Source organism: Etheostoma cragini, chromosome 8 (assembly GCF_013103735.1).
Source record: "Etheostoma cragini isolate CJK2018 chromosome 8, CSU_Ecrag_1.0, whole genome shotgun sequence".
Taxonomy (NCBI): Eukaryota; Metazoa; Chordata; class Actinopteri; order Perciformes; family Percidae; genus Etheostoma; species Etheostoma cragini.
Window position 1 is genome coordinate 27,454,380 of NC_048414.1, and position 13,001 is coordinate 27,467,380.

At 44.3% G+C, this 13,001-nt stretch overlaps 2 protein-coding genes across 2 annotated transcripts in view; both read left to right on the top strand.

Annotated features, from left to right (window-relative positions):
• Nucleotides 1-5,902, top strand: part of b4galnt4a (beta-1,4-N-acetyl-galactosaminyl transferase 4a) — a 150,212-nt gene extending 144,310 nt beyond the window's left edge. Inside the window, exons 16-22 of the mRNA XM_034879791.1 lie at nucleotides 2-372; nucleotides 1,303-1,670; nucleotides 2,211-2,364; nucleotides 2,482-2,554; nucleotides 3,244-3,397; nucleotides 3,701-3,827; nucleotides 4,534-5,902. Coding sequence (XP_034735682.1) covers nucleotides 2-372; nucleotides 1,303-1,670; nucleotides 2,211-2,364; nucleotides 2,482-2,554; nucleotides 3,244-3,397; nucleotides 3,701-3,827; nucleotides 4,534-4,648 — 1,362 coding nt within the window. The 3' untranslated portion in view covers nucleotides 4,649-5,902. The remainder of the gene's footprint in view (nucleotide 1; nucleotides 373-1,302; nucleotides 1,671-2,210; nucleotides 2,365-2,481; nucleotides 2,555-3,243; nucleotides 3,398-3,700; nucleotides 3,828-4,533) is intronic.
• A 3,461-nt stretch (nucleotides 5,903-9,363) lies between these two features.
• Nucleotides 9,364-13,001, top strand: part of abtb2b (ankyrin repeat and BTB (POZ) domain containing 2b) — a 51,926-nt gene continuing 48,288 nt past the window's right edge. Inside the window, exon 1 of the mRNA XM_034879281.1 lies at nucleotides 9,364-10,784. Coding sequence (XP_034735172.1) covers nucleotides 9,917-10,784 — 868 coding nt within the window. The 5' untranslated portion in view covers nucleotides 9,364-9,916. The remainder of the gene's footprint in view (nucleotides 10,785-13,001) is intronic.

The window sequence follows — 13,001 nt, forward strand, 5'->3', positions numbered from 1 at the left end:
GGTCACCTCTTACCTCAGGACCTCTGAGATCACAGAGTCCCAGCAGCAGCCAGACCCAGACCCCAACCCAGCAGAACAGGACCCAAATACAGATCGCTCTAATCCTGACCCCGATGTTGACCCAGAGCCAGAACCAGAGGAGGGCGAGATGTCGGACTACAGCTACGAGGAGGCCGAGGTGCGGCCAGGTTGGGCGGAGGAGAGCATCAACTGGCAGAGGACCTTCTCGGTCAATCCGATGGACTTTGAGCTGCTGCGCTCCGACTGGAACGACCTGCGCTGCAACGTGTCTGGCAACCTGCAGCTGGCAGAGAGCGAGGTGGTGGACGTGCTGGCGCAGTACATGGAGAAACTCAACGAACGTAATGGAGGGTGAGTAGATTGGAAGTAAGATAGAAGTCGATTTTTTAGATACTTTTACTTTACTATTTATTTTTGTGCTGACTTTTTACTTTTGCTCCTTACATTTTTAACACCAATATTGGTACTTTCTACTCCTTAGATTTTACAAAATTGGCTCATTACCTTAGTTTCAAATCATTTCAGTCATCACTAATCGGATGGGAATATACGTCGCACTTCCTCACCACTACAAGACAACTCGATAGATTTGGCGGCAAATCATTGCGGCTTGATGGCGGTAACGTTAGCGTAGTATTATGGACAGCGAAACAATGTGAGCCTGACTTATTACATTTATTATTATTAGTGCTCAATGTCCAAAGATTTTCTAGCTGTCAGTTAATTTTGTCATTTGCAAGGTTCCTTATACTTTGATACTTTAAGTATATTTCCAAGCCTGTACTTTGTTACTTTTACTCAAGTAAAGAAGTTAAATCAGTACTTCTACTTATATCAGAGTATTTTTGTAACACAAGTATCTGTACTTCAACTTGAGTACAGGAAGTGAGTACTATTGCCATCTCTGGTATGAGGGGCGAGGAAAAGTCTTCAACTAAAAGAGGGCTTAAGTTTCCCTGGAACTTTGTAAGTTCAGATGTGGGGGTTTTATGCTAACCATTATGTAACGCAAGAAGTAGTTTTACTGAGATCATTGGTCATGCCCCGGTGCTTTGACTTCATGTTAGCAGTCCTCTCTGTGCTGATTACCATTTTCTGCAACAGCTCATTTTATTTGGCCACTCTGTTTTCATTTTTTCTTTGATCTGCCTACAGTCAAACAATGGATTTGTGAGAATGATATTAGAAATGGTGTTTTACATTCTCTCTCTCTCATATTATAATTCCGAACATGTACAACCTATCTGTGCTTCCTTAAGCTTTTTTCTGTCTCTGCCTCAGGATCTACACCCTGCTGCGAATTGTCAACGTTGAGAAGCGGCGCGACTCGGCGAGGGGGAACCGTTACCTCGTGGAGCTGGAGCTGATGGAGAGAGGCCGCAGCGTGGTGCGTCTCTCAGAATACATCTACCTGCTGCTCCACCGCGGCAGGCAGGGGGAGGAAAGCCTAGAGAACACTGACTTTGCCCCGGCCTCTGCACCAGCTTCGGTCCCATCAGCTGCCACATCCAGCCTCACCACCCCCCCGCCCCCTCCCTCCACCAAGGCTCGAGCGACCCCCTGGAGCACAGCCTATGCTAAGCCTCTGCTCTGCCAGCCGGTCATGCTGCAGTGGAGGAGAGATGTCATGGTGCACTTTGTGGTGCCAGGTCAGTCATAAGGGGTCTTTGGTTAACTTTCAAAACTGAATAAATGTCTCAGTTATCACCGTTTGGAATGTCATTGATGTTCATGAAAGGTTTTTGTTAACAGAAATCTGTCTTTATTGCCCAATAAATTAAACATAACAGGCAAAAGAATTACATAAAATATAGTATATTACAGAACCATTATCTTCTAGTAGAACCATACATGGCACACACATAAAAATCCACTCAAATGTGTAAAACTAAAAAAAGACACAATACAACAAACAAACAAACAAACAAATAAACTATAGCTGTTCTAATATTCCAGACCAGTCTGATTATTTTCGGGCACTGCACATGCGGGAGACTGTTTTTGAGGTGAAAGTAGGAAATATATTATCTAAAAATACACTGACAACAGCTTTGAATTTCAATGTCGATACATTTCCAATTAAGCGTTCAGCCCTATATAGAAGCAACTGTTAAACTAAGATTGTTCAATCTTTGTATTTTCTACTCATTTTCCCCTTCACATTTCCCTACGTTCTTACTGTCCTTCAGTGAAAAACCAGGCTCGCTGGGTACAGCAGTTTATCGCTGACATGGAGAATCTTCATCAACAGACGAAGGATGACAATTTCAGCATCATCATTGTCGACTTTGAGAGTGAAGACATGGACGTGGAGCAGGCCCTCAGAGAAAGCAGTGTGCCGAGGTTTGTTGGTGCAACACAATCTGCCATGCAACAGGACTTTAAACACATTTTGCAATCTTTTAGGACATTTTTAAGTCTTCCAAATGATGCCTGTGTATATTAATTATTTTTTCACAGATATGAATATCTAAGGAGAGAAGGGAACTTTGAGCGCTCAGCAGGACTGCAGATCGGAGTAGACACTATTGAGGTTAGAAAAACAAACACACACACACACACAGAGGCAAGACAACAATATGCAAGCAGGCAGGGAAAAAGCCACTCACTGAAGGTCAGCCACTCACACTGACCACATGACCTTAACTGATGGACAGAGTGAAAGAACACCCATGCATAATGAATACATCACTGCTAGGCCGGCCTGTCACGGGCTGTGGATCTCGCCCTTACCTCAAAGCCTCCTCCTGTCTCCCTCCGCCCTCTCCCACCCAGCCCAGCTGTGGGTGACAGGGAATCGCTTAGACAGTTAGCTGCATTTCCTCTGTCATGTGTATGCCACAGCTGTCACATCCATTCCCTTTCACAGGTTATTTGTGTGCATGTGCCCTTATGCCGCTTCCTAGGCTGTGCCTTTGTCACACACGCATACACACCCACCCACGGGAGCGCGGAGCGGCTGGAAATTTAGACAGACGTCGATCCGTCAGATGGGTGTCAGTGCTGTCACCGTGGGATGACAGGGCCGTCACTCATGTCTGATCGACCTGCAGGCTCTGGAAGTGAAGACAAGCCACTGACGCTGAGTCCGGACGTCTCCGCTTTCTTTACTGCCAAATATCCCACATTAGGGATGCATGCAGACAAATTTGCAAACTCTTTCACACACACTTTTCTTTTTCTCAGACATAAGAAAGTTGACATTTGTGTTTTGTCTTGCAGGATAGTCACAGCATTGTGTTCCTGTGTGATCTGCACATCCACTTCCCTCTCAACATCTTGGAAAGCATCAGGAAGCACTGTGTGGAGGGGCGCCTTGCTTTCGCTCCCATCGTCATGAGACTCAGCTGCGGCAGTTCGCCACGGGAGCCTGACGGTAACACACAACAAAACACACATCACACGCATCCAGGCACACGTCTTCGCTCATACAGGAACAATCACACACACACATTTGCATAGATTTTAAGTTTTAGTTTGAATCGTCACTCAAACTCATTCCCCAGTTCCAGACAACTACTTTGCATTCCTAATACAGGTTCTCAGTTTATATGCATAGTATAGGCTCTTGCATCATAACCCTAATGCATGTACTGTATAGGCATCAGTTCACTGTCAATGCAGTGACACACAACAGGCCCAATAGTTTCTGTTAAACTTCTTTTTGTTCTTTCCGCAGGTTACTGGGAAGTGAACGGCTTCGGCCTGTTTGGAATCTATAAGTCTGATTTCGATAAGATTGGAGGGATGAACACAGAGGAATTCAAAGACCGCTGGGGTGGAGAGGACTGGGAGCTGCTGGACAGGTAACACAGCAACAAGCCAGTCATTGAAAATACGTCATTTTGTATGTTCTTCACATGGCCAATGTGTTTGAGTTAGAAGAAATAATAAATAGCATAGGGTCCCACAGACCTGAACACCACACAAGGGTTAAAGCTATGAAGGTGGATGGTGTGTACAATGTCAATAGGATACATGTCCCTACATATGAAGGGAAGACGGAGACATCATGCACAATTGATATTGCAAGCTCCCCGTGGTGAATGTTTCTGTCAGCAAAGTCCAGAAGAAAATCAATAAAGGCTGCAGCTATCAAAACCTGTTGCAATTATGAGCTGAATTTGGGTGTAGAAGCAGCCAGATGGAGGACTGAGCAAACAAAACTGAAACTATCTGCATGTTTGGATTAGTCTGGGAACCAGTCGGATCTGCCACTTCATGTTTTATTGCTTTGGCAGATACTAGATTAGATAATAACTTTAGTCTGGCGATGCCTGGCTATGTTTCGATACACACCAATGTAAGCCGGGTGAGCCGACACTTTAATTAAAAAGACAAAACAAGTCACAATTTTAAAGATGGCAACAGTCTTCAGTATTTTGAACATGACCCAAGAAAGGTTGCTACAACAAATATTGTTGAGCCAATATTTTCTAGCTTCCCTTGTAACCCAGTTTTGTGAAAAGAACCCAGTTTTTAACCCTGTGTTTCTCCCTCCGCCCCCTTTAGGGTGCTGCAGAATGGCTTGGAGGTAGAGAGACTACGCTTGAGGAACTTCTTTCACTACTACCACTCTAAACGAGGCATGTGGAACGCCCAAAACAAAAAAACTCCCAAGGGATAGTGCCCCCCCCCCCCCCCCCTGCTGGTCGGAGGATACCGAACCTACCTGCAGATCCACTGTGTGTGAGAGAGAGACCTGTAAGAGCTCGCTCACTGCCTGAACTCTGCCTTCATTTGAAACAGGCTCCTTTCAGGGACGCCTCTGTTTTCGACATCGCCCCCTCTTGTATGCTTGCCTACATGAGGAAACAGAGTCCAAATCGGAACTTTACAAGCGAGCTGTTTACGCAAATAGAACTGAGTCAGTACTTTGCCTCACTGACTGAACTACTGTACAGAGGGAAGAGAGTTCTTTTTGTTCTCCTTCTCTCTGTCCTTTTTTTGGTGCAATGTTTTCAGACGGACTGGAAAGCGGCTGTGTGTGTGTGTGTGTGTGTGTGTGTGTGTGTGTGTGTGTGTGTGTGTGTGTGTGTGTGTGTGTGTGTGTGTTGCCGGCTTGTGTGCGTTCATGATGACAGGAAGCACCTTTTTCTAACAAGGAGACGTGAAGACAACCTAAGATCTTTTTTTTTCTAACACACTCTTAAATGGGAGCCTGATAGAGTGTGTGTCAACATGTTCAGATAGATTCAGACATGGCGCCGTAGGTCGGGTAGGGGATCTCAGTCTTTGGTAATACAGTTCTTCTACAACTACCTGTTGGATATCCTTAACCGAGGTGCTGATGTTCCCCTGATACCTGATATTATGTAACAAGAAAAAGCTTTGAATCAGAAAAGCCCTTTTAGTAACAGATACTGACAGATGGGTCATTTTTATATATCTTTCCATCCCTCGCCCTCTCTCTTCTTCTGTATCTCTTTTCATCTTTGGCTCATTTCAGCCTCTGTCTGTCTGATGTCATGCAATTTTTTGCATTTGTATCTGTTGAAACATTTGTTGGACGTACAACACCCATATTAATGCTAGCCATCGGTTACGGTTTCCTTTTGTTTCATTACCTGAAGTGTGTTGTGCTGTTTTCATATGTCCTCACAGAGCATGAATGCAACGTTTGGCGTGCCATTTTCTGTTCCAAAACATTGAATTTGCAAGCAGTTTTACACCTTTTTACACTTTTTTTCATCCTTAATTCCCTTCACATCTCTAAGCTCATTGTTAACTGGAGCCTAGAACAAAGCAGAGGACAACAACAGATGTCTGACGTTTGATTTTAATGTTGTAATGCCATTGTATTAAGCATTTTCTGAGCTGAGAGTTGCATTTCTCATATAAAAATACCACCAGGATAATGATCGCTTAGCTATCAAAGACACCAACACTTTTCTTTTTAAGTTTGTGTAATGCTCCAACAGAAGGGAGCCCGGTTAATGTGTTGGGACACAATGTGGCAAGGCATGGCTGTTTCACAAATGTGTGCCTTTTTCAGGGTTTGGCTGCAGGCAGTTTGTAAACTACTCTAATGACAGAAGAGGGCGGGGACAGACAGAAATGCCCAGTTATTTATCGGCAGGATGTAATGTCACTGTAAATTCAGATACACTGTAAAAAAAAAAAAAAAAGGAACTATAGTCCTCTTCAATGGATTACAGACATCTTGGTTGGTTTATTATATTACCTTAAAAGCAAGGAATGGTCTTTGCAAGCCAGTGGGAAATACACAAGATGGGACTAATGACTACTGAGTGAAATCAGGAGGTGTGTTGGAGACTTACTGGCAGCTGCAGTCCAGCAGGACCCCACCTGCCCCCATTAGTTTGGTTGGAGGCCGGGCTCCCAATGCCTCTGTTTATGCAACATGGTACTTATATAGATGGGGAGTGGATGGAGGGCTCAAGGCAGGACAGATATGTGGATGAGCATAAAGGATCTGTTATTGACTATATGATTGTCAAAATGCCCTCCAAGACCCTTTCTTTGCCTCAACTGGAAATAAGGTCTATACTGTACGTCATTTGACACTGACACGGGACTATTTAAAGAACAAAAGAAACACCTTCAATACGAGACTATATATATATATATATATAAGAAACATAAAGATAAACAATAGGAATATACATTCCAAGGTAATTTCTGTGAAATTGTTTTGTAGAGAAAAGTTTTTAAGAATGTATTGTACTTTTATTTTGATTTGTTGTTTTTTTTGCAAATAAAATTTTATGCTTAAGTCCAGATCATTTTTTGGATGTTTTCTTTCATCTTTTTTGCTTTCTTGTAAGGTTTTGTGTGAAACTCTGGGAAATAATATCAGTTAGAACAACTCTATTCCCTATCTGACCACATGGTGGTGCTCCATCCATCCATCCAGGTTGAGTGGCTTCAAACTCATGTAAATGAGGAAATAATATGCATATTTTGCGCAGGGGCGGGGTTAATACAGTCGAGGAGAAATGACAGAATATGAGTCGGTTGGGTTTTTGTAAATAACATCACAGAGTACGATCTGAACCTGCTCTTTTATGAAAGCTCTTTGAGATAACTTCTGTTGTGATTTGGCGATATATAAATAAAATTGAATTAAATAGACAGATGAACAAAAAAAATCCCCCTCCTATACACAAGGATGACTTCCTTAATGCAAAAAATGTAACCATTACATAACATGTCATTTAGCTACATATAATTGCTGTACTGTACGTCAGAGGTTGCACGCCTCTGGACCAACTAGGGGTTAAATGTCTTGCTCAGGGACACGTCGGTTGTGTCGCAGTGGGAATTAAACCCAGATCTTTCACACCAAAGGCATGTGTCCTATCCACTGTCCCACCACTCCACTGAACCGTTTGTCCTCCAATCATTTTCGGATCACACTAAACTATCTGACCACATAGGAGAAGCTCATTTTAAACATGCGAGTTAGATGACTTCATAAAGCTTTTTTGTTCCAACAAAGGGTTATATTAAGCTCGATGGGTTTGTAAAAAAAATTCACTATAGAGCCTAAAAGAAGTTAATATGTCTCAAAAACTCAAACTGACCTGTCAAACCTACTGTACTTCTTAAGCTTTCAAAAAATATGAATAAGGTATGTTCAGCTAGGTTACGAAATGATTAAATTTATTACATATAGTAAATTTTGCCAAGACTTGAATGGGCTCTTGTGTACTTGTATTACAAGCTACAAATGCAAAGTAAATGTGGCAACATGTTAAAAACCTTCTGTAACCCTCATTGTGTTTTTACTCTCTGAGGCTGACATCACTATCCAGTTACCCCTTCGAAGTTAAATCGATCTAATATCACATATTGTTGTGTATTATGATGACCAACGCAGAGAGAAAAGCATTAAGTAACGGACATGTCGAACTCCAACAGAGCTGTAATGTTTTCCAGACCATGTTTAATCCTTTGCAGAGTTTTTTGGGGGCTTTAAGGTTGTGGATTCCCCCCCCGTGTGCCACTTTGCTCCGGGTGGTGGTCTGCACCGAGCACGCACACAGAGACCATGAGGTAAACGCTGTCCACACCGCAGCTAGATGAGGCCTGGATGAGGCAAGTGCTAACCTCCTGTGATCTCCTCTACGCCCTGTGTGACTTCTGATCTCATTTAGAGGAGTTTTGACTCAATGCAAAACTGAGGGAGGACTGAGAGGTTGTCTCCCTACTCAGTTCCCCTGACTGTGATTCATAGCCCACTATGTGTGAGAGTCTATGAGCTTGAGAGTCAGTTATTCCCCCTTATGTGCATGCATAGTATAATATGCCCTGACATAAGGTCTGTAAGTGCAAGAAAAAATTCAACGCAGCCTCTTTCACAATGTGTTGCACTCTCACAAGCATGCAGGGTGAGTGTTCAGCCCCAACCCCATTACGCAACAGTGTTGGACTCTGTCCTAGTGGAGGCACACCCTAAATGTCAATGCAAGTGCGGAGTTATGGGAGGCAGGTAGTCACAGGCCTCTTCAACACGTTTGCTTTAGTTCACCTCGAGCATGTTAAAGCACTCCACCAGAAACAACAAACAGGACAAATGCACAATGCTTCAACTTTAAAGGTCCCATGACATGGTCTCTTTGGAAGATTTTATGTAGACCTTAGTGGTCCCTTAAACTGTATCTGAAGTCTCTTTTATATAGACCTCAGTGGTCCCCTAATACTGTATCTGAAGTCTCTTTTATATAGACCTTAGTGGTCCCTAATACTGTATCTGAAGTCTCTTTTATATAGACCTTGGTGGTCCCCTAATACTGTATCTGAAGTCTCTTTTATATAGACCTTAGTGGTTCCCTAATACTGTATCTGAAGTCTCTTTTAAACAGACCTGTTTATAGTTAAGTAATGCTTATTCTCTTTTTGATATTGTGTTGCCTGTTGTACTTGAATACATATAGATATAGTATATACATATATATAGTATTTGCACTGACAGTCTCTTTCACTACGATACCATTGCACCTTTCTGCATTTTTTCCACACAGCTCCTTTAAACATGCTAGATTTCAAACTTTACTGTAAGGGCACACTATTGATGTCTTTCTTTGTATTTTTGTAGTATGTGTGCCTCGATGTCATATGTCATATGTCTGTGTGTAATAATAATAATAATAATAATAATGTACATCGATTCTAGCATGAAAACAAATACAGTCATTTGTGGCTCACACAAGTTGAGGAAGTTTGTTTGCTGCTCGTTTGAATCCTTATTCTCCCCAAATTTAGGAAAGAATGGGAGCGGATCTTGATTGGCCGCCAGCAAAAGTCGGCCCTCTCCTGATTGGTGCTCGAATAGCTTCCGTGTTGTCATTCAGCAGTGGTCCCTCCTTTCGCCCAGTCGAGCTGAGTGTCTCCCCGGCAGGCTGTTCCTGTCCTGTCCGAGCAAGCACAGGGACGGCAGAGCGATGAGGTAGTCGGGGATTTTTCCACCGTTATCTGTAAAAACAAAACCGTTTTGGTCTGTTGAGCTGCCACACGGGACATGCTCTAAAAAAGGGGACCCGTGTCTGGCTGCTTTCAGAGAGCGGGAAGAGACTTGGTCGTGTTTAAAAAAAGAGACAGCCTCCTGGAGGAAAGTTAAATCCCTGCCCGGACCGGGGAAAGGTGAGACTGGTACTTCGTTTCATTCCCCTGGCTGTCCCGCTTGTTAACAACAGTATAGGGTAGCCTAGCTCGGATGACATTTTCAGTAAAATTGTATTTTGTGTTGTTTCGCTATCCTGCACTGAACTATTTGGCAACATGTCTGCCGAGTGTGCCGCCGTGTAACCAGTTCATCCAGCTCTGCGGGGAGTTTCGACTGCTACTTGATTGACTTCAGGTAAACCGTTGACGAGGTGTAGCCTATGCCCGCCCTCCCAAAACTCTCCAAAGCACGTACAGCTTCACAATAATGGCTGGTTTGATCAATGTCCACATGAAAACCCTGGAGGACCTGACGCTGGACTCAGGCTACGGGGCGGGGGACTCCTGCAAATCCCTCAGCCTGTCCTCCTCCAAGTCAAACTCCCAGGCCTTCATGACGACCCCTCACCGGGGCAACTGGTGGTACTACTCCGGCTCCATGAACAGCAGGAACAACAGCTGGGACACGGTCAACACTGTCCTCCCCGAGGACCCGGAGGACATCTTCTCCAAGTGTCCCCGCTTACCTGAGTTGGAAGAGTTTCCCTGGACCGAAGAGGAGGTGGCCAAGATTTTTCGCAAAGTGGCCGGGAGTGGGAGCATCTCTCCGGAGGCCGTGAGGCGGCTGTCCGCTCTCCTCCGGCGGGCTCTCATCCGCATCTCCAGAGAGGCTCAGCGGCTCAGCGTCATGCACTGCCGCTGCACACGCTTCGAGGTGCAGAGCGCCATGAGGCTGGTGCTCAGCTGGTCCCTGGCCGACCACTGCGTCTCTGCTACGGTCAAGGCAATCTCCATGTACAGTATGAGCGCCGGGGAGCTGCTGAGAAAGGGCAAGTCCGCCCGCTGCGGCCTCTCCTTCTCCGTGGGACGCTTCTTCCGCTGGATGGTAGATACCCGCATCTCCGTGCGCATCCATGAGTACGCAGCTATATGCCTGGCCGCATGCATGGAAGCTCTGGTGGAGGAGATAGGAGCCAGGGTGCTGATGGCCGAGAGGGGTCATTCAGGGCCGGATGCAGGGTCAGCATGCGCCCCTGTGAGCACAGAGGCCTTGGAGGGGGTGGTGAACAATGACGCGGAGCTATGGGGAGTCCTGCAGCACTATGAGCACCTGATCTGCGGGAAGAACGCCAATGGTAAATAGATTTTAAGATTTCTTTTTCTCAGTGCAATTAAATCAACTTACTGTCCAGTTGTTCAGTGATGCAAATGACAGTATTCAATGTTTTTCTGTGTGGTGATGGATGTCAAAATTCAACCCAAACTTATTTTTTTCGGTGAAACACACTCCTTCCAGAGTCCTGGTCACTAGTTTCCACTCCCTCACAGTGAGGGAAAGGTGAAATGTGGCCTGTTGCTGGATAAAAAAGCAGTTCTTTGTGTGTGAGCGTTTGATGGATCCATTGCTAATTTGACCTGTCAGAATAGGACAAAAACAGAACAGAGGCATCTGATACAAACAGAGAAGGCATTTTTCCTCTGACCGAGGTCGCAGAAGGAGAAACAACTTTAATTCGAACTACTTCTCTCTCATCGGTCAGATTGAGTCCTCACATGTGACTCTTGTTCTGCTATTGTGATTTGGGTTGCGGAGAGCCTTTAGAACTCAGGCGGGGGGCTTGTCTGTTGACACAGCTCTCCGTAGCTGACTTCACCTCTCATCCTCCTGCTGGGTTGGCTGCACTCCTTTCAAATCCTCCCCTTCTTCCGTTTCCTCATCCCTCACTCCTCCTGTTGGACAAATCCATTTCATCCACCACCATGTCCACATATCATCTCCTTTCCTGCTCTCGTCCAGCTCCAGCTGTGCATCCTGCTCCCTGCCCATTTGTTTCCTCCACCCTCACATCCCTCCTCAATCAACTCTCTATCCCTTCCCTCTTTGTCAAACCCTAGACTCATAGCGCTTTTTCGTGGCAGCTTTTGGCAGCAGTTGATTCATGAGCTTGTGTTGGGACATTGTAACCAGCCTTTGTTTGTGGCCCACTACCAGCCCCCCAGAGCAGAGCTTTTACTGCAGCACAATAGCCTTTTGTTACGGGATCGTGCAGCTTACTCCAACACAGAGGGAGTTAAAAGAAAATGCTGGGGAAGCTGGGCAAAGTATACATCCATGCATACACATCAGAGATGGGAAGCAACGAAGTACAAATACTTTGTTACTGTACTCAAGTAGATTTTTCAGATATTTTTACTTTACTATTTATTTTTGTGCTGACTTCTTACTTTTGCTCCTTACATTTTTAACAAAAATACCGGTACTTTCTACTCCTTACATTTTACAAAATTGGCTTAGTTTCAAATCATTTCAGTTAAAACTAATCGGATGGGAATATACGTCGCACTTCGTCACCACTACAAGACGACTCGACAGATTTGGCGGCAAATCGTTGCGGCTTGATGGCGGTAACGGTAGCGTAGTATTATGGATGGCGTCATGATTGAAAATGAAGAAAACAACGTGAGCCTGACTTATTACATTTATCATTATTAGCACTCCATGTCCAAAGATTTGCTGGCTGTCAGTTCATTTTGTGATTCACAAGGCTACTTTTACTTTGATACTTTAAGTAAATTCCCAAGCCTGTACTTTGTTACTTGTCCTTGAGTAAAGAAGTTATGTCAATACTTCTACTTATACCAGAGTATTTTTGTAACACAAGTATCTGTGCTTCTACTTGAGTACAGGAAGTGAGTACTTTTGGCATCTCTGATACATAACAGATAGAGAAAATAACTGAAAGATAAGATATGAGTCAGCCACAGGCTTACTATTGATCTAAAACTAAAATATGAGAATTTCATGCAGGAGTGCCTTTTTGCAGAAGATTATTCTTTGGGGGCTCTTCCCTTTATTGTGTATAGATAGTGGATAGCCATGAAAGGGGGAGAGAGATGGGGCTGACACTCAGCAAACGTAGCAGGTTGGACCCAAACCCGCACCGCTGTAGGACTCAGCCAACATGGGGCAAACGCTCTTACTGGGTGAGCTAATGGCCGTCCAAAGGAGCGGCTCTCTTTGTAGGTGTGGCATGCATGTGCAGAAGATGTTAATGATGTAACAATGCCAACTTCCTAAAGCTCAGCAGTTAACATACAGTGCTTGCACACATGCTTACACTCACTCATTCATTGACACCTTATATTATGTGCAGCTTCAACTGATGTCTTCATAAGACACACTCCATTCAAGCCTGCAAGAGTTAAAAACAATTGAGTGCAGTGCATTGGACTTGCCCGGTATATGACTATTTGCTGAGTTAGAGTTTACTGCAAAATAACTGAAAGAGCAGCTTTTGTCCCAGTATTTAAGCGGATGTCTTTTGGTTTGGTTCTATTTTGGTGAGTTCCGT